General features: G+C 46.9%; 1 protein-coding gene across 5 annotated transcripts in view; it reads left to right on the plus strand.

Moving 5' to 3' along the window:
• The window catches only part of CDK5RAP2 (CDK5 regulatory subunit associated protein 2), a 175,551-nt gene that overhangs the window by 38,413 nt on the left and 115,450 nt on the right, over positions 1-21,688 (plus strand). For all 5 annotated transcript variants that reach the window (XM_073905824.1, XM_073905826.1, XM_073905827.1 and 2 more), the window contains exons 6-11: positions 954-1,077; positions 3,541-3,695; positions 9,796-9,958; positions 11,023-11,076; positions 11,916-12,035; positions 14,398-14,490. In XM_073905824.1, coding sequence (XP_073761925.1) covers positions 954-1,077; positions 3,541-3,695; positions 9,796-9,958; positions 11,023-11,076; positions 11,916-12,035; positions 14,398-14,490 — 709 coding nt within the window. The remainder of the gene's footprint in view (positions 1-953; positions 1,078-3,540; positions 3,696-9,795; positions 9,959-11,022; positions 11,077-11,915; positions 12,036-14,397; positions 14,491-21,688) is intronic.

Here is a 21,688-nt window from a genome sequence, read left to right on the forward strand (position 1 = left end):
TGTCACCCAGCCACCCCATCCCTCCCACCCCCCACCACTCCAGCAACACTCAGTTTGTTTCCTGAGATTAAGAATTCCTCATATCAGCGAGGTCATATGATACTTGTCTTTCTCTGATTGACTTATTTCGCTCAGCATAACACCCTCCACTTCCATCCACGTCGTTGCAAATGGCAAGATCTCATTCCTTTTGATGGCTGCATAATATTCCATTGTGTGTATATACCACCTCTTCTTTATCCAGGCATCTGTCGATGGACATCTGGGCTCTTTCCACAGTTTGTATAGCATTGCTTATAATACAATAAATAATAACACTGACATTTGAGTACTTTATAATGGGCTTTGTGCTTTAGAAGTATTTTCAGACAAACATGTAAAGTTAGAAATCTAAATTTTTTTCCATCTGAATGTTTTAAAAAAAGGGGATTGAGGTATGTCAGCTGTACTTCAGTAAAAAATAGGGGATTGATTTAATACATTACAGTATATTTTACACACGAATTAATATGTAGGCTCTAAAAATGATAGAGATTTATATTTATTGACCCAGAAGGATGTTTATAGTATATTAAGTGATAAAATCAGATCATAGATAAATGATTCTCTTTTTGTAGAGAATGTCTGTAAGGCTGTATGCTAAAATGTTAACTTAGTTCTTCTGACGGGTAAGATTATAGATGATTCTTTCTTAATTTGTGTTTATTTATATGTATTTTAAATTGATGTATACCTGGCATGTAATGTATAAGTTTAAGGTGTATATGTTGATTGGTTTGATACATTCATATATTGCATTATCTGTGTTTTTGAATTACAAATACTAATTAAAAAAAAAAAAAGAACACAGGTCTATAGAAGTGATGAACAAATAGTCCTTGTCTCTCTGGGGCCTTTGAAATCCCTGTCTCACTGTCCCTGCGTAGATTTTACACTTTTGCCCCTTTTTGCAGCAAAGCAGTTGAGAGCCTCGCTGAAGGGGGCGGCTCCGAGGTTCAGCGGGCGAAAGAAGATGCTCAGAAGAAGGTGCAGCAGGTTGAAGATCTCCTGACCAAGAGAATAGTCCATTTAGAAGAGGCAAGTGTGGACACCCTGCGGAGACTGTGTTCTGACAGTGGGTTAAGAGTGGAGGGGGCAGAATTTTGTTCCTTTTACCCTAAACTTTCAGAGTTGCAGCAGAAACGGGAGCCACCCTTATGAGCAGCTTGTGGGTTCCAGCCCTGTCTTAGGCGCTTTGCGTATAGAATTTGTACCCTCACACCCTGAGTCCTGGCCATTGTCTTCATTCCTGCGGATGAGGACACTGACGTATAGAAAGACTGACTAGTCTAAGTGCGATCCTGGATTTAAATTTGCACCTGCTGATTTTCAAGCCCCTGCTCTTGCGGCCGTCCTGCTCTTCTTACCTAGTTCAGGCCCTTGATTTTACAGAGGAAGAAACAGGCCTGGAGAGGGGGAGCGGCTCCCCTAACCCGCGCTAAGCCTGGAAGTGATTCTGCTTTGCAGGCTGTCGCGTGCCCACACAGCCCGGTCCCCAGTACCTGGCCTCCATCCCACGTCACCCCGGTGTTCACTGAATGCCTCTTCTTGGGGAGACACCGCATGGAGCCCCTCCTCCTGCTCATTCTCAGGCACTTCCTGTGACCGTGATGGAGGCAGGATGTGTCTTGGCTAAAAAATCCTGTCTCCTGGATGTTAAAAGTTTCTGTCCACATTAAGCAAGTATTCAGTGACACTAGTTAACTTCATTCTCGGTCTTTGAAGTCTCTTGGCCCATCTCCCATTCTCCACCTGAAAGCCTGGCTCTTCTTAGATACAAGGAGGGATGGCAGCACAAAGCGCTTCTGGGTGCAGAAGGCAGATGCACTGGTGCTATACTTTGCAGCCTAGAGTGGTCTTTTCCATTCATGGTGTTTGCGCTGGCCCCACGAGGCTGTGTAGATGCTAGGTCCCAAATACTGACGAGGACACAGCTCTGAGAGGGAGGGAAACTTAATCATCGGCGGTAGAGCTGGAACTGAAACAAGAGTCTTCCAGCCCCAAATTCTGAATTTTAATTAAAATGTCATTGTCGGTTCAGTCATCCTGTGTTCCCCGGGAAGCACCGGGGTGTTTTAGGGTGTCAGTGTGACTGCCAGACCATGCTGGGTTGACCTTCTGCTCTTTCGCTGATTAGCCTTGTCCCCTTCTCTGAGCCTCTGCTGCCTCATCTGTAGTGGTTGTCCTAACAGCCATGGTCCTAGCAGTGTGTGGGGGACCAGCCCCACGTGAGGCACCCTTCTCGCACATCCTTTCAGTTCATCCCTTCAGGAAGCCTTGTGAGGTAAATACTTTTATCATTCTTTTTTAAAAACAAAAACAAAAACATGATGACCCAGGCACAGACCGGCCAAGTCCCTTGCTCAGGGTCACACCGGCAGGAACGCCAGGTGCTCTGGCTGTGGAGCCTGCATTCTGAACTGCTGTGGGGTGTCTCTCAGTGCATAACTGTTTAGGGTTAGGTAGGGAACAGAGAGAAGATAAATCAGGCTCCTTGCTCAAAGCCTGGCATTTAGCAAGCACTCAGTAAATAGGTTTTGTTTGTTGTCTCAGAATATTGGGAAATGATTTTTCCTGGCTATCACTGCGCTTGCCAGGCAAGCCTCACGGGGAGGAGAGGCTTTCTCCCCCACCCAAGTGGGGGCAGTGATGGGGGCGGCACTGTGGGGAGAAGGGACAGGGAAGAGGAAGCCAGTGTTGCTTTGAGCTTCCTGTGATGCAGCAAGCCTTTGACAGAGCCTCAGAGCAACTCCTTGATGGGATGGTGGTGATCCCCTGTTTTATGAATAAGCTGGGGCCCAGAGAGGCTAAGTGACTACCCAGCGTCCCACAGCAAGTCAGTAGGAGAGCTGGGTTTTGAACCCAGTTTGATTTGACTTTTATCTTTGTGATGTAGTCAGAGGCCGTGGGCACTTGGAGATCCAGATCTACCCCCAGGTCACTTTCCTGAGCTCCAGGGCCCTTTTCCCCAACGTGGGCCCTGCCTGCATGATTTAGATAATTTCCTTGTTGGCTTCTCTGAGCTCTCAGGAAGAACATAGTTTTTCACCACCGACGTCACCTTGGAGATAGAGAAAATGTACTTGCGAATTGTGTAGTCATCATCTTAAAAGAAATAGGGAGGGGGCGGTTGGGTGTGGGATGATTTGTATGGAGGTTATGGGGACTCCGGAATTTATGTATGTTTAAGTATTGAGAGGCACATTTCTCCTTGTTCTCATTCAAGCTATAAATATTGATCTGATTTTTCAAACCCAAAAATAGAGTTTTTGTAGAGTTGAGTCTTTTCCATTGGAAATGCCTATTACTCTTCAGGATACAAGAGGGAAAAATGGCTGGCAAATGTATTTATTACTGATTCTCCCCATGTATAGTACAATTCAAGGAGGGGAAATGTGCTGTAGAAAAAGTCATAAATATTTATATTTTAATCCAATTTCCTTTCAAAATGTTCCCAATTGTATTGAAAAATTGCATCAAATGCATTTAATTTAACTCTAGGATGTGAAAGCTGCCCAAGCAGAACTGGAAAAGGCCTTTGTGGGGACAGAAACAGAGAAGGCTCTTCGGTTGAGCTTGGAAAACAAGCTTTTGGAGATGAAGAAGAGGCACGAGGGGGACTTGGACATGGCTGTGGTCCTGGAGCAGAAAGACAGGTCTGGCTCTTATCTCTGTGTTGCGCTGACGTTCGTTTCTCGGGCAGCGTGGCGGGAGGGTGTTCCCTTCCTACTCTTTCACCCCACCTTTGTCTCCTCTCCCATCGTGAGAAAACCTGGAGTAAGATCAGGGTGGAGGGAAAAGGGATGGGGTAGGGAGATGAGGAGAGGGGTAGAATTATAGATAGAAACTCCTGCCAAAAAGTTCTGTTCAGGTACTAGACGTAGCCTTCAGTTTGGCTGTAAGCTTCTTGGTAACCAAAGGGAAGAGAGAAAAGCAGTCTTGATGAAGGGAAGAGTCATAGTATTCACAAGAGAAAATGAGCCAGGAATTCAGGAGAAGCCCAGTTTTACTTGACATTGTTGGGGAGAAATTTCCCTTGTGAATCTTCTCAGAGGGAACAGTATGTGATTATATCCCCACAATATCTATTGAGTTTGTGGGACCTGTTTTTCATCATGTCTTTTTTTCTTTTTAAAGATTTTTATTTGAGAGCGAGAGAGTGAGAGAGAGCACACGCGGGTGGGGGTTGAGCAGAGGCAGAGGGAGAAGCAGACTCCCCGCTGGGCAGGGAGCCTGACGACGCAGGGCCCAGTCCCAGGACCCTGGGATCATGACCTGAGCCGAAGGCAGATGCTTAACCGACTGAGCCACCCAGCGCCCCTTATCATGTCTTTTAATGCAGGCCGAGGGCCCAGATTAGTACAGTGCGAGGGGCCAAAACAGTGTAGACCCAGTACAGAGCTCTCTGTTGGTCCAAGAATAAAATGTGTGCCATATACTCCAGAGAAATGGATGGGCCATAGGGCCTTTAGGCAGTCTTTAATACTCGTGTCTTACAACCAAACTTTTGATCAAAACTGGTCAGCAGAGAGTTGAGGTTTTCTTTATCGTGAACCTTACATTTTGATACTCTTTCCTTGCTTTGCTGGTCACTAGGTGGAAGGTTGTGTAAACTAAATACAAGTGAAACTTCTGGCTAACCTGTGACCTATCCACTGAAGAGCCAAGCTCGTTTGGAATTTGATAGAAATTATTCTAAAGCAAATGATCTACTTTCCTATTTCCTTAAAAAGAGGATACTGACTCTGGTTCCTTTTTTTTTTTTTTTTTTTTGGTTACTCATTGACTCGTGATTGATGTGATGGGCCCACCATGTTGTTTGGGTTCTGGTGCTCAGTTGCCCCAACTCCCCAACTGCTGTTTGCTTTTCTTTCGGCCTTACGAGATTTGAGTCTGCACCTTATTTTCATGTTTTAGGATTATCTATAAAAGAGGAATGAATAGACTGAGGGAGAGGCCATGGTTTCCACTTATTCAGTGTCCTAGCTTCAGTGTCTGGAGGAGCTAGCATTTATTTTGTGTGCTGCAACCTTTTCTTAGCTTTGATCTGGAAAACTCAAGTTTTGGGATGAATCTAAGGACGAGTCAGGAAACAGAGTTCTCTGTGAGGTGTAGGACCTCAGCGTTGAGTGAATGAGTGTTTTTGTCCATTACGTGGCTAGGAGAGAAGCCTCCCTAGACGGGTGGTTTTTTTTAGCTGGGCCTCCCCCTCAGGGTAGCAGCCTTTTTAGGCACTGTACTGTGAGAGTCTGGAATCCTTTTCCATACAAATTACTTATGTGTTCCCTTGTATCTCTCCCAGCTGATGAGCAGTGAAGCCCTTAGAAGGTTTACAGGTTTGTCTTTCCTGGGGGACCTGCAGGTATCCAGCAGTTAAATTGGAAATAGGGAACCCAGGGAAGAGACCAGAATGTGCAGGGGCAGCCACCCAAGAAGAAAAGACAGAATTCCTGGTGCTGGTGGAGGGGAAGGAGGGAGCGGGCAAGAGGGCTGGGGTAGGTTTGAGAAGAGGTTGGGGGCGAGAGCGGATCGGAAGGGCCCTGCGAGGGTCCCAGCAGATGCTCGGCAGTTAGTTCACTGGTCTGTTGGATCATTATGCCCTTTGTTCAACAAATATTTCCTGAGCATCTTCTGCTCAGTAAGTGGTGGTTAGAGTGTAGGTATAAATGGGTACAGACTGGGACTCTCTCCTAAGGAACCTCATGTCAAGGTGTATGCTTGTCATCTAGCTAGGTGGGAGGAGTGGAGGGCAGGAGCAGAGAAGGGCCAGGTGGACACGTGCTCGGTTAACATAACATCTTTCTAATTTCGTTTAGAGGGATTTGGAAAGGCTTCCCAGTGGAAGTATGAGGATAAAGGAGGAATTACTTGGAGGAAGAAAGGGTGTTCAGGCACTGGGAACCATATGTATGGAAGTTCAGAAGCCTGAGGGCACAGAGCATGACCCGGGGACTTACACAACTGTCGCATGGCTGGAGAGCTGTGTTCTGGAAGGAAGGTGGAAGAGATGAGGAAAGGGAAGCTGGCCAGATCATGTGGGCTTTGTTGAATAGTTGGGGTTTGGTCTTGAGGGCATGTGACAAGCTGCTGATGAGTTAAGGATGGAAATGGGGTGGTGTCAGGGTCAGACTATAATTTAGAGCAATCCCTTTGGCTGCCCCTAGAGGATGAGTTGGTGGTGGGGCTGGGTGGGAAGACTGCCTCTCAGGCTGCTGGAGAAGTCCAGACAAGAGAGCGTGGTGACCAGGACTGAGGTGACGGAACTAGCATGGGGGGAAAACAGGCAGAGCTGCTTGGAAGGTAGGATTGACCTGATGGCTTGAGGGGCTTGATCACTGATGAGTTTGGGGATGAGGGAAAAGGCTGCAGAGATACCGCCTCACCCAGGTTTTGAGCGTGAGCAACTGTAGGATGGTGGTACAGTGTGCTGAGTTTGGGAACGAAAGGGGCAGAGAACAGATGTTTTTGGGTGGGAGGAGCGGGAAGACAAGCGCTCAGTTGGGACATGCTGGGCTGAGGGGTCATGGACTTCGAAGAGTGAGTCCAGAAGGTGCTTGGGTATATGGATTAAGGCTAGATTAAAGGAGCTGTAGATTCATTCATTGACCAGCTACTGAGCATGGCCTCGGGTTAGGTGCCAGGAATAGAGAGATGAGCACTTTTCTTCCTTGTATGGCACTCCCAGCGTGGGAGAGGGGACAGATGGGGGAAAAAAAAGGGTCGTGATTGGTGTTAGAGGTAAGTTCAGGGCTCTGTGCTGTGACAAAAGCAAGGTGGTGATCAGGTGTGCTTGGGTGTGGGGCAGGGAGGGCCTTGCCACACTGAGGGAAAGCTTGTGCAAAGAAAGGAAAGGTGTGGAGCCTGGCGCATGTGAAGGTAATCATAGAAGAAAGTGGTCTTTGTTCGCATATGCCACAGAAGCTTGGCTTCTCATCTTTTTGGAAGGGGGAATTTGGGAAGGGTTGATGCTTATTGAGTACTTAATGTGGTGTACGTGGTGGGGTCTCCATGTGTGGGTGGTCAGGTTAGGGCGTTGCCAAAGGCTGCATCTTCTTGGGGTTTCCCACAGGCCTGGCTGGATAGGCACAGAAGCCTGATTTGTTAGTCCTGCCCAAGCGGCTGTCTCTCACAGACAGATGTGCCCCAGCCACACTCCCAGAGGCCAGTGTGGCAGCCAGAGGCCACCTCTGGATATCTGCTCACGTAGGGTGTGGGCCTGTCTGTGGTGGAACTCTCCTGGGACTAGGGTCAGATATTCCCTCCCTCAGGGAAGGCCTGCCCATGAGCTAAATGGGGGTCAGAAGGTGAGCTGCTAAGCGGACTTGGAACAGGGGTGCTTGGGCTTGCCCTGGTGAGATGGATCCAGATGTGCCGTACAGATTGGCCTGTTGTGGGGCAGGGCCCTTACTCGGATGGGCACTGCTGATGTCTTTCTGGGCTTCCTCCACCCTTTTGAAAGGTATGTGCTTTAGCTACTTGATCTCCTACGATCTGACTTTAGAGCTAGTCTGTATCCTTAAGGCTAACACTGTATCCTCAGCTAACACTGGGGAACCCTGCAGGTCAAATGTGGCCAACAGGTATGTTTTATTTGGCCTACACAGTGCTTTTAAAAGTTTGAATTAGGGGTGCCAGGGCAGCTCAGTCAGTTAAGCATCTGCCTTCAGCTCAGGTCATGATCCCGGGGTCCTGGGATTGAGCCCCGCATCGGGCTCCTTGCTCAGCAGGGAGTCAGCTTCTCCCTCTCCCACTCCCCCTGCTTGTGCTCTCTCTCTCTCTCTCTCTCAAATAAATAAATAAAATCTTAAAAAAAAAAGTTTGAATTAGTTGCTACTATTTAAGAAAAAATCTAGGTTCATGTAAAAGGTTGGTTTTCCAGCCTCTTTTGAAAACCTGGAAGGTGTGGCAAGCCTGGGCCATGGTCTTGCTGGATTGAGGCCACTGCTGTGGATGGCCCCATGCTCGAGTTTGGCCCCAGTCCCCACAGGGCCTCCCTCTCTCATTCCCATCCCTACTGGAACTTGCTCTAAGGTAACTAACACAAATCAATTTTATCGAAGTATAAGTTACCTGCAATAGAGCACATCCATTTCAAGTGTACAGTTAGTGACTTTTACCTCTTCAATTGATTCTGTGATGATTTCAGAGTAGAACCCCTAGAGGGCAATCTTACGCCTCTGTCCAAGATTTGGGGGCATCGCACTGGTGCTGCCCTGGTATCCTCTGTGCCTAATTGTCTTAGCCTGTTTGGGGTGCTGTAACAAAATACCAGAGATTGGGTAGCTCACAAACAATAGAACTTTATTTCTTACTGTTCTGGAGGCTGGGAGACCAGGGTGGCCGCATGGCCGGGTGAAGGCCCTCTTGCAGCCTGTAGACTTCTCACTGCAGCCCTGCGTGGTGGAAGGGGTGAGGCAGCTTTGTGGAGCCTCATTTGTCAGGCACTGCTCGCATTCATGAGTTCCACCCACGTGACCGACTCTCCTCCCAAAGCCCCACGTCCTAATCCTGTCACCTGAGGGGGTTAGGATTTCGATATCTGAATTTTGGGGGGCCACGAACATTCAGACCAGAGCACCAGTGCATTGCCTGCTGCCTTTAACTACTTTTAGCTGACTCTGGCCCTTCCCCCTGGGAGCCAGGGAAGCTCTCTGACTCTCAGGCCTTTGCTCTTCCTACCATTCAAGTTGTTTTTGAGGCTCAGCTACAGAAAGGCTGTTTGGAGGGTTCTCTGACAAAATGCTAATTGTTGAATGTTAAGGAAAAGTATAATTATAGCAACTGTCATTTGTGGAGTTGTGCTATATGCTTGGAGGTATGTAGGGCTGTTTTAAACATTTTCTCTCTAATCCACATGAGCAAGGTATCCCCATTTCATAGCCGAGGAAATGCAGTTGCATAGAGGTTACACAACTTGGCCACGGTCAGGGAGCATAATTTGGTGGTCTTGAGATGGTGTTCAGCTCTACCCGCGTGGGGCCCTCAGGGTGTGGCTGGCACGGTTTCCTCCAGGGGAGGTCATGCCTAAGTCCCGGGCAGGGTGACAGGAGTGTGTTAGCAGTGGCTGGGATGGAGTCGCAAAGGGCATTCTGGGTGGGGGGATGAGTGTGAGCAAAGGTCTGGAGGCACAGGACGGCCTGGCTTGTGGAGAGAGCTGGAAGCGAGGCTCCTGGGTGGTGAGGGAGCGGGTGACGGCTTCCTGTGAGAGGGGAAGCTGCAGCTGCCAGCAGGGTCTCTGATCTTCTGGGCCCGAAAGCTAGGGCCTTACCTGCCTTGCGCACGAGTTTGCCCTTTATCTGGAAAGTCAGTGTATTTTAAACGTTGCCCTGAGGAGCCAGAGAGAGAGGTTCTCTGTTTTTGCCCACTCATCGGGACAGCTCCGCTTTATCGGTCGTGTTTGTTCAGGCTCCAGCGCCCGATTTCTTTTGCAGAGGGGATTCCTGGCCAAAAAAATCAGTTGTCCACTGCCGTCCGTGGCGAGGGCTGTTGAAAGTCTCAGCCCGGGGGTGGCTCCGTCAGACCATAGTCTAGCAGCTCCGAGGCTGGATCTACCGGGGCCAGGCTGGAGGTGAGGGGACAGTTAATGTCACACAGATTCTGGCCCTTGCTCTCCGACCTGCACGGTGCGATTCCATTTCTGCTCAGTTATTGGGCATGTCTGCTTTGACGATGTCTGGCGCCATTTCCTGCCTCCTTCTCTTCCACTGAGCTCAGAGAACAGCTTAGAATTAATATTTAAATTTTGTTCGCTTTTAGACTGATTGAGGAGTTGAAGCTGTCTTTGAAGAGCAAAGAAGCTTTAATTCAGTGCCTTAAAGAGGAGAAATCTCAGATGGCATGTCCTGTTGAGAGTGTGTCGTCTGGGGAGCTCCAAGCACTCTCTGCGGCTCCGAGGGGAGAACAGGAGAGAGGAGCTGAGGTGAGCCGGCGGGGTGTGGAGGGGGACTTTAATAGCACCCTGGACTCCTCTGTGGCAGATGGGGCGCACACTCGGTCCCCACGAGTCACACGCAGACTGCTTCCAAATATTAGCTCCCCGGCAGCTGAGGAATTAGCAGGAACCTCCTTTGTCGGGGGCCCTGGCATGTCTCCCCCACTTCCGGCCTCATGTTCAGACAGAGTCGGTTAAAAAAACAGTCCGTACCTGCTTGCCTCTGTTCTACTGTGTGTTGATTTGTTGTTGCCGGCGGACTTTATTTTTGCCCTTTGGGTTTTCGTGGGATAAAACTTAGTACCTCTTTTACCTTTGTGGTTAGAGGCTGTGAGGGAGGGGGGAACTAAGTGGTGCTGGGCCCGGAGGCTGGTGAGGCAGTCCAGCATGCTGCCGCATTGGGTCCTTCCAGCCCCTCTGATCACAGGCCCCTCATGGAATTTAGAAATGGGCTCAGACAAGTTGCTCTCTTTTCCTGGGCTCCAAGAGGTGGGTTGCTAGTACCAGACCCCAGAGCCTCCAGAGGGCCTGCAAGACGGTGGCCAGGGCCTGGCAGTGCAGGTGGGCCTAGCTGAGACCTCCCAGTTTTTGTTGGACCAGGGGTGGCTGCTGCATGTGCTACATTCACAATATGGGATGTTCTAGATGCTCAGGGAAAGTCCTGATTTTTTTTATGGAGCAGAGTCTTCTTTGTCCCTGCAGTGGGACAGTGATTTCTGCAGCCTCACTGGTTAGTTTTTAGCTGTACTCAGCCCACGTCTCCTGCTCCTCCTGTGAACCCCACGGGCCCTGTCCTTCCGTTGGCCCTTTTCATCGTCCAGTGGCTCCGTGGTTCACTCTCTGTGGGGCTGGTGATCAACCCGCGTGACTTGCGTGTCTTTACATTTCTCTTCGCTCGGGACATCGGCTGAGACAGACAGGAGTGGGCACTTACTTCCGTGACTTCCACAGTGGTGGGGAGAAGGGAGGAAATGAGATGCTCGTTCTGATTGTTCTGGGGAAGTTGTTGGATTGTGAGTCCCTTCCAGGTGCCAATAAATGCCTTTTCTCAGGCCGCACAAATGGAGCGCCAGAAGGAGAGACACCGCGTTGAAGAGAGGATCCAGGTATGTTGATGCAACTTAAGATAAAGTATTGAAGATTTCTCCTTGCCTCTTGCTTTATTCCGAGAGCAGTAGATAGTTTGGCGTGACAATAGCTGTCACTTAGGGAATGCCAGTGGGCGCCAGGCAGGCTTTCAGGACTCCAGAGAATGTCTCTCCGGCTTGGGGGTAATTCTCTGGAGCCGACGTTCCCATTGCGCAGGTGAGGCTTGAGAGGCTCCCGAGAGGCGAGGGCTCTTTCCCAAGATCAGGTAGCTTGGATGAGCTCTAGTGTGGACCCAGACCTGCCACTGCTCTGTGTCCCCGAGTCCTGGCAGGTGGCATTTGTCTGGTGCCCGTCAGCTTGGAAAGTGCTTGCCGTCCATTATCTCATTTGATCCTCACAACGCCCCGGGAGGGAGGCAGCGTGATTATCTTTAGAAATGAACCCAGACTATACATGTATATGTTCAGTCTCCATCAAACCAAATTCTCTGCTAGCTTTTGTAGCACTAAGGAATGAAATTAATGATCTGTTATTTCCCCCAAAAAACCTGGTAGGGTTTCAGAGACTGATGTGACTGTACTCAAATTCCAGAAGGCACTGGAGTGCTTCCACAGGAGTAGCTGTCATCGTCTTAACTGATCTGACCCCTTCCTCTCACCCAGCCCTGTTGCCGTGAGCGCTAGCGCCGTAACGGGGAGCCGCCGCCGCTGCCTTCAGCTCTGCTTGGAAACATTAATCACACGGTGACAGGAATAAGATAGAATAACTGCGTTTGAGTGTGCTCTTACAGATATATTTACAGTGCATTTTGGTTGGAACGCATCAACTTAGTGAATCTTTTTCTAATCTAATTTAGGCACTTCAGGAGGACCTGAGAGAGAAGGAAAGAGAAATTGCTACAGAAAAGAAAAATAGTTTAAAGAGGGATAAAGCCATTCAGGGTCTAACCATGGCATTAAAGTCAAAGGAAAAAGAGGTATGTGGTGAGTCTGATACACCCGAAGTGAGATTTTTCTTTGTTAGCTTCTGTGGCTGGCCTGTCCTACCCTGAATTTTTAGCTTTAGGTGGAAAGTTTATAAGAGAGCTGGGTTGAGTATGGGGTGGCGGGGGGGAAGGGCCCATTAGTCCATTAGAAATTCCTTTGCAATGTCCAATCTAATGCTATCCAAGAAAAATACTGTGTAAGGTACATGTGGATGTTTGAATTTTCGAGTAGCTACATTAAAAGAAGTAAGAAGAAACAAGCGAAATGAACCTTAATAGTATATATATCCCAAATGTTATCATTTCAACATGTAATCAGTAAAACAGTAGTAGTAATGAGGTGTTTAGCATCTTTTTCATCCTAGTGTCATCTCTGAAGTGCCAGTGTGCTTACAGCACATCTCATTTCACACGAACCACGCTTCAAGTGCCCAGTAGCCACAGGTGGCCAGTGGCTGCCATATTGGACAGTGCCCAGTCTTGTAAAGACGACAGGATTGAGATGAAGGACGTTTGGGAGGCAAGGCCACGCCTGTGAACCAGTTAGCTACCGGGGTCGTTGCCTTTGGGATCCAAGGTGGTGACCATTGGTTCCGTGCTATTTTATTATTGTTAGCATGGCAGTCTGTTGTTTTCCCATTAACTGAGCGAGGCCCCGATACAGAAAAGAAAACCCAGCCCTGCTCGCAAGTGAGGAAGAAAGACAGAGTGAAGGTGTGGTGATTGAGGGACGTTCGGGGGGCTGTGCACGCGCAGGGCAGGGGGCCTGAACCAGATTAGGGTATGTACGTGGGGAGCAGAACTTGGAGGAGAAGGTGTCCGAGCTGAATCCTGAAGGATGAGTAGGAGTTGGATCGGGGGGGAGGCAGAGGGGAGAACAATGGTTAATCCATTAAGTTAGGAAAGAGCCTAAAAGGTGTCTGTGGAACCAAAAGCATTTTGAGGTTGTCCGGGCATCAAGTGCAGAACCTAAGGGAGGCTAGAGAAGAAGCTGGTGGGGTTGCATGGGGCCAGCCAGCGATGGTGGAATCAGCCACTTTTGGCTGTTCGGGAGGCATGCCACTGAAGGCTCTCCGGCAGGAGGGGTGTGATCACATTTGCATTTTAGTGAGGTCTCTGGCTGTATCTGGAGAGTGGCTTGTAGGAGGGAGAGAATGGGGGTAGGGAGGCCAGTAGCGGAGGTGAGAGCCAAGGAGGATTGAGTTAGAGCAGTGGTCACTGCTAAATGCGAATGGAGGGGCAGGGCCTACTCAGGAAATGAAACTAGACATAGCCAGAAATAATTAAAAATTAGAAGTAAATTTGGGGAAATTTGTTGAGGGGACATAGGACTGAGAGAAGGAACAGGGGAGGATGACTTCTGGGGGTCTGGCTGGAGTGACTGGGGTATGGTGGGGCCACCGACTCAGTTGACAGCGTAAGAGAGTGGAGTATGGTGGCCAGATGGGTGCGGTGAGGGAGGCGATGAATCTGTTTACAAAGTGTTGACTGTGAGGAGCTCGTGGACCGCCAAGGTGGGATGTCCAGGGGGAGGTGGGTATGTCAGCCTCAAGCCTGGAGAGAGCTCAGGGGTGAGTTACGGTTCTAAGAGTGGGGCTGCCTGTCTCGGGAGTGCGTAGAAGGGAAAGAACAGGGCCACAGGGGACATCAGAATTTCAGGGACGGGGAGAGGAAGGCATGAAGGGGACAGGAGTGGTTGCACAAGCATGGAGTGAACCAGGAAGCGGTGGCGCTGAAGAAGCTGAAGAGGGGAGAGTTTGAGTGATCACCGGTGTCAGATGCGGCAGAGATTTGGCTCATAGTAAGAGTAGCTACAATTTCTACCATTGCATAATGCGGGAGTTCAGGGCCCAGCTGAAGTTGGAGACCTTCAGTGTAGAGTGGCGCCGGTGGAGGGGCCATTGTGGGTGCTGGCCAAGTCCAGTGTGTGGCCATGGGCGTCAGTGCTGACTGGGGTACGGGAGAAGGTCACCAGAGATGAGAGATTCTGGGAGTAGCCGGGCCCCTCTCCATGGGCAGCAATAATGTAACGCTTTGTCTCAGCCAGGCCTGATTTTAGCACCAGTACCCATCACTTCACTTAGCCCTAGCGTTGCTAGAGTCGGGTGAATAGTGGTCTCCTCGTGTTCTGGTTGCGGGCATCGGGGCTGAAAGAGATTAAGTACCTTGCCTGAAGTCACTCAGCTAGTGAATGGCCAGGGTAGGATCCTGTCCCACTTCTCTGACTTCACACCTTCCCCGACTGCGAAGCCCTTGGTCAGAAGGCTGCGCCGTCCAGCAGGAAGAGCACTTGAGTGTGCACCGGGAGGCGAGACCCGTTGCCCACTTGGCTGCTGTTCTTACTTTGACCCAGGTGGAAGACCTTAACTCTGAGATCGAAGAGCTCAGTGCTGCCTTTGCAGGAGTCACAGAGGCCCCTGCGAAAGCACAGACACAGAAATTCCAGGTAAGCGTTCGCTTGGCTTGAAGTGGCCATGCCCTCGGTCCTGACTCCTGGGGAGCGCAAGGCCTGGCAGCTGAGAGGAACCCGGTGCTGATATAACAGCTGGGATTTATTGAACACATACTGTGTGCCAAGCGCTGTGCTCACTGCTGTCTGGGTTAGCTCGGGGGATCTGTACAGCAGATCATGGAGGAGGCTCTGTTAATATCCAGGTTCACAGAGTCTGGTAACTTGCATAGGGTCACAGAAATGGTAAGCGAGAGAACCAGGATTTGCCCCAGAGCCTGTCTCACCCCCAGGCCTCTGCTTTTACCTGCCCCCCCAACCCAACTGCTGGTCCCTTTAGTACCCCTGCTCCCCCGCCGCCCACGTGTCACTTCCACACCTTGAAGGTTTGACCTGCCCTTTCTCCTTTATCCCCCCAAGCCTTGTACTGCAGGGACTCCTGCTGGTCTCCGCCTTGATGTTCCACCTTTCTGGTTAATTTTAGTTTTGTGTTTTTAATTTTTTTAGTGTTCTCTTGCCGTGTTTCTAGTTTCTCTATACAGTGTATCCCTATTACTGAGAATCAGCCAATAAGGTTCCATCGTCTGAATAAGCCCCATGCTGCGTAAAGCTCTCCCTGCCACCTTCCCCCACCATGGTATTTTTGGTTATAAAGTAGAAGTTAGAAGTTAAATCTGATTTAAGACTGCTTGATTCCTAAGATTTATGTCCCACGTCTTATCTTTTGCAGAGCCCTGGTTCACAGTAAGAATAATTGAAGTAATTTGGTTTAAATCATGGTACAATAGAAGCATAGGCAAGTCTCTGCCTTTGGAATCTCAGATTTGCCTCCCCCACCATTTGGTTGATGAAGTGGAGCTGGGATTACACCGAGGTGTTTTTTACCCCCCTTGCTTTGAAAATAACACATCTTAAAAGCTGAATTCTTAGGAAAACCATTGATATTTCCTACTGCTTGAGAAAAAAAAGGTTGGCACTTGACAGGCATAGAGACCAGACGGACATCCCTATAGTCGTTGATATTTTGCTTGTTAGTGTTGGGCCTTGAACATTTAAATGCTACCCAGATTTATCACATAACATTTATTAATTTCCTAACCATCTGTCCTAGTTGAAAGACTTTCAGAATGATTTTTGAGGTCTTGTCACTTAACAGTGTTGGCTGGGTTTCTTGTCTTGCAAGATACAGAGGTCATGAGCTTTCGAAAGTCCTTAGGTTCTGCATTCCTGCTTGGCTGTTCTGAGAGTGCTCCTTTAATCCTTACCCATGGTGGTAGCATGTTTACTGGTTTGGCAGGTTGTCGGGACTTGACCTCAAGTCTGACTCCAAAATCTGTGTCCTTGCCGCCGTTTTGATCGTGTGTGTGTGTGTGTGTGTTTGTGTGTAAATGCATGCAGTGTGCTTATATTGGCTGTTTTGCTACATTTGAATGTTGCACAGGCCCTTGAAAATGCCTTTTCTTTCACATAGCGGGACCTTTTGGGAATGTCATATGATTTGAACTAATTGCAGCTTGACTAGAATAGCCAAAATTCACAGGGTTGGAAGCAATGGAATACACATTCTTCTCTAGTGCCCAATGGAATATTCTCCAGAATAGATCACATCCTAGGTCAAAAATCAGGTCTCAGCCGGTACCAAAAGACTGGGATTATTCCCTACATATTTTCAGACCACAATGCTTTGAAACTAGAACTCAATCACAAGAGGAAAGTCGGAAAGAACTCACATACATGGAGGCTAAAGAGCATCCTACTAAAGAATGAATGGGTCAACCAGGAAATTAAAGAAGAATTAAAAAAATTCATGGAAACCAATGAAAATGAAAACACAACTGTTCAAAATCTTTGGGATACAGCAAAGGCAGTCCTGAGAGGAAAGTATATAGCAATACAAGCCTTTCTCCAGAAACAAGAAAGGTCTCAAATATACAACCTAACCCTACACCTAAAGGAGCTAGAGAAAAAACAGCAAATAAAGCTTAAACCCAGCAGGAGAAGAGAAATCATAAAGATCAGAGCAGAAATCAATGAACTAGAAACCAAAAGAACAGTAGAACAGATCAATGTAACTAGGAGCTGGTTCTTTGAAAGAATTAACAAGATTGATAAACCGCTGGCCAGACTTATCAAAAAGAAAAGAGAAATGACCCAAATCAACAAAATCATGAATGAAAGAGGAGAGATCACAACCAACACCAAAGAAATACAAACAATTCTAAGAAGATATTATGAGCAGCTCTATGCCAGCAAATTAGATAACCTGGAAGAAGTGGATGCATTCCTAGAGATGTATCAACTACCAAAACTGAACCAGGAAGAAATAGAAAGCCTGAACAGACCTATAACCACTAAGGAAATTGAAGCAGTCATCAAAAATCTCCCAACAAACAAAAGCCCAGGGCCAGACGGCTTCCCAGGGGAATTCTGCCAAACATTTCAAGAAGAATTAATACCTATTCTCCTGAAACTCTTCCAAAACATAGAAATGGAAGGAAAACTTCCAAACTCATTTTATGAGGCCACCATTACCTTGATCCCAAAGCCAAAGACCCCATCGAAAAGGAGAATTACACACCAATATCCTTGATGAACATGGATGCAAAAATTCTCACCAAAATACTAGCCAATAGGATCCAACAGTACGTTAAAAGGATTATTCACCACGACCAAGTGGGATTTATCCCTGGGCTGCAAGGTTGGTTCAACATCCGCAAATCAATCAACGTGATACAATACATTAACAAAAGAAAGAGCAAGAATCATATGATCCTCTCAATAGATGCAGAAAAAGCATTTGACAAAGTCCATCATCCTTTCTTGATCAAAATGCTTCAGAGTACCTCAATATCATAAAAGCCATCCATGAAAAACCCACAGCGAATATCATTCTCAATGGCGAAAAGCTGAGAGCTTTCCCCCTGAGGTCAGGAACATGGCAGGGATGTCTTCTCTCACCACTGCTATTCAACATAGTATTAGAAGTCCTAGCCACAGCAATCAGACGACAAAAAGAAGTCAGAGGCATCCAAATCGGCAAAGAGGAAGTCAAACTCTCACTCTTGGCAGATGATATGATACTTTATGTGGAAGACCCTAAAGACTCCACCCCAAAACTGCTAGAACTCATACAGGAATTCAGTAAAGTGGCAGGATATAAAATCAAGGCACAGAAATCAGTGGCATTCCTATACACCAACAACAAAACAGAAGAAAGAGAAATTAAGGAGTCGATCCCATTTACAACTGCACCCAAAACCATAAGATACCTAGGAATAAATCTAACCAAAGAGGCAAAGGATCTGTACTCAGAAAACTATAAAATACTCGTGAAAGAAATTGAAGAAGACACAAAGAAATGGAAAAACGTTCCATGCTCATGGATTGGAAGAACCAACATTGTGAAGATGTCAATGCTACCTAGAGCAGTCTACACATTCAATGCAATCCCCATCAAAATACCATCCACTTTTTTCAAAGAAATGGAACAAATAATCCTAAAATTTGTATGGAACCAGAAGAGACCCCGAATAGCCAGAGGAATGTTGAAAAAGAAAAGCAAAGCCGGCGGCATCACAATTCCGGACTTCCAGCTCTATTACAAAGCTGTCATCATCAAGACAGTATGGTACTGGCACAACAACAGACACATAGATCAGTGGAACAGAATAGAGAGCCCAGAAATGGACCCTCAACTCTATGGTCAGCTCATCTTTGACAAAGCAGGAAAGAATGTCCAATGGCAAAAAGACAGTCTCTTCAACAAATGGTGTTGGGAAAATTGGACAGCCACATGCAGAAGGATGAAACTGGACCATTTCCTTACACCACATACAAAAATAGACTCCAAATGGTTGAAAGACCTCAATGTGAGACAGGAGTCCATCAAAATCCTGAAGGAGGACACAGGCAACAACCTCTTCGACCTCAGCCGCAGCAACTTCTTCCTAGAAATATCGCCAAAGGCAAGAGAAGCAAGGGCAAAAATGAACTCTTGGGACTTCATCAAGATAAAGAGCTTTTGCACAGCAAAAGAAACAGTCCACAAAGCCAAAAGACAACCGACTGAATGGGAGAAAATATTTGCAAATGACATATCCCATAAAGGGCTAGTATCCAAAATCTATAAAGCCAAACTGTGGAAGAGCCAAGATGTCCATCGACAGATGAGTGGATAAAGTAGATGTGGTATATATACACAATGGAATATTATGCAGCCATCAAAAGGAATGAGACCTTGCCATTTGCAACGACGTGGATGGAACTGGAGAGTGTTATGCTGAGCAAATTAAATCAATCAGAGAAAGACATGTATCATATGACCTCACTGATAAGAGGAATTCTTAATCTCAGGAAACAAACTGAGGGTTGCTGGAGTGGGGGTGGGGTGGCAGGGATGGGGTGGCTGGGTGATAGACATTGGGGAGGGTATGTGCTATGGTGAGTGCTGTGAATTGTGCAAGACTGTTGAATCACAGATCTGTACCTCTGAAACAAATAATGCAATATATGTTAAGAAAAAAAAAGAAGAAGAAGGTAGCAGGAGGAGAAGAATGAAGGGGGGTAAATCGGAGGGGGAGACGGACCATGAGAGACGATGGACTCTGAAAAACAAACTGAGGGTTCTGGAGGGGAGGGGGGTGGGGGGATGGGTTAGCCTGGTGATGGGTATTAAGGAGAGCACGTTTTGCGTGGAGCACTGGGTGTTATGCACAAACAATGAATCATGGAACACTATATCAAAAACTAATGATGTAATGTATGGTGATTAACATAACAATAAAAAAATTAAAAAAAAATTCACAGGGTTGGTGTTAAGCCTGACATCAAGACAACAGCCGCCATACTCACCTTCGTGGAGTGGTTGTCACAGTGTGGAGATGGGAGTTCTAGTCACAGTGTGCCTCTGTGAAGGTTGCAGTGTGGGGTGCCTGGTGCTACCTCTAGACCCATTGAAAAGTGTGTATTTTCAAATTGGAAATTTGCTCTATCAAAAGTAGAGCTTTCGTATGAAATCTTCACCAGCCAAAATGCCATAAAGCAAAGAAGCAATTACATTAATTCGCATGGAAAAATTTTTGAGCATTCTCAGACCCAAAAAACCACCTCTCTTTTTTTAGGGTTTTCTGACACTTTAGGACATATCATCTTGCTAAGAGATACAAAAAATACATCAAGATAAAGCACAGATGCTCACAAGACACCGCAGTTCAGAGGTATGGTGGTTGAGATGCTCAGTGTAGTTCCCAGGGAAGGAGCTCAGTGGGGTTACCCTCTCTGCTCTGGGTGCTTGCTGCCTCTATAACGGCTCACTGCAAAACCAACGCGGAATGCCCTTTTCACTTAAAAAAATTTTTTTTATGGAAGCGTAGTTGACATACAGTATTATATTAGTTTTAGGTGTAAAACAGTGATTCAACGTTTATATGTAAAATGAAGTGATCACAATAAATCTAGTTACCACCTGTCACCACATGTAGTTGTTACAGTATTATTAACTGTATTCTCTCTGCTGTTCGTTACATCCTTGTGACCTATTTTATAAATGGAAGTTTGTACCTTTTTTAAATCCCATTCTTCTCTTTTGCCCGTCTCTCCACCCCCTCTCCTCTGGCAACCACTGAATTGCTGTGTGTATCTGTGAGTGTACCTGGGTGTCTTCTTTCATAAAAGTGCAGATCCTCTTCTGGTTAGCGCAAACAGGTGCTATCGTAGGTCTCTTGTAAGATACGCGAAGTGGCGTCATGCGAACTTTTGAAAAGTGGGGCATACGTGTGCATTTTTTTCTCCTCCCCTCCCTGCTCAGCTGTAAAAGTAAATTGCACATTGTAGGAATTTATAAAATACTTAAAACAGTGGAAAGAGTTTGATAGATGTCACCGATAAACTCATGTCTAAAGATGTTCACTATTAACACCTTGACTCTTTTGACGCATATTTATACGTACATATTTGAAAAAGTAGAAAGGATCATAATACCTATTTTGTTCTATAATCTTTTTTTCATCTAATATTCTTATCATGACAGTATATATAGATCTCCGTACTCCTTTTATAAAATTTTCATTTTGAAATAATTGTAGATTCACATGCAGTAGATTTCTGTATACTCTTTACCTGGTTCTCCCAAAGGTGACATCTTCCCTAACTTTAGTAACAATGTCACAACCATGACATCGGTCTTGGTGCAATCCATGGTTCTTACTCAGATTTTGGCAGTTTGACACGCACTCTGTGTGTGTGTGTGTGTGTGTGTGTGTGTGTGTGTGTGTATGTGTTTATCCCTATGCTTTTTAAACAATCTTTTTTTTTTTTTTAAAGATTTTATTTATTTATTTGACAGAGACATAGAGCACAAGTAGGCAGAGCGGCAGGCAGAGGGAGAGGGAGAAGCAGACTCACCGCTGAGCAGGGAGCCCGATGTGGGACTTGATCCCAGGACCCTGGGATCATGACCTGAGCCGAAGGCAGACGCTTAACGACTGAGCCACCCAGGCACCCCCAGTCTTCTTATTTTAATTCTTGCTAGTTTATTGGTGTTAATTGGGATCGTCCCTGGAATGGGCGTGGCAGTGTAGTGCTGTGGAGAGAGTCCCACATTTAATCACTTAGGGTCTGATGACAGGCTCATCACCTAACGGTTCTGAGCCTCAGTTGCAGTAGTGTGTAGGGTTGGTATGAGAAGTGGAGATACAATGTGTGCAAAAGCGCCTGGTTTAGCTCCTCGTATGTAATCAGTGCTTAATAAAACGTAACTGTGAAAATGGCTCAAGATGAGCATTTTTCCTATCATTGTTCATCTTCTTTTGTTTTTTGAGTTTATTTAAATAAGCAATGCCCCAGACATTATTTTTTTTATTTTTTTTTTTTTAGGCCTCGTGATTTAGGGTCGCCTGGGTGGCTCAGTCGGTTAAGCATCTGCCTTCAGCTCAGGTCATGGTCCCTGCGTCCTGAGGTCGAGCCCCTTGCCCTCTGGCTCCCTGCTCAGTGGGGAGCACGTTTCTCCTTCTCCCTCTGCCCCTTCCTCCGCTTATATACTTTCTCTCGTGTGTGCTCTCTCTCTCTCTCTCTCTTTTGCATGCACTCTCTTTCTCTCAAATAAATAAATAAAATCTTTAAAAATTTTTTTGATTTTAAAGGAAGGTGAAACAGAAGCTTCTATAAACCCCACTTTGAAATGTGAATGGGGTTCCCC

Source organism: Callorhinus ursinus, unplaced genomic scaffold, assembly GCF_003265705.2.
Source record: "Callorhinus ursinus isolate GAN/ISIS: 27379988/994484 unplaced genomic scaffold, GSC_fseal_2.0 scaffold24, whole genome shotgun sequence".
Taxonomy (NCBI): Eukaryota; Metazoa; Chordata; class Mammalia; order Carnivora; family Otariidae; genus Callorhinus; species Callorhinus ursinus.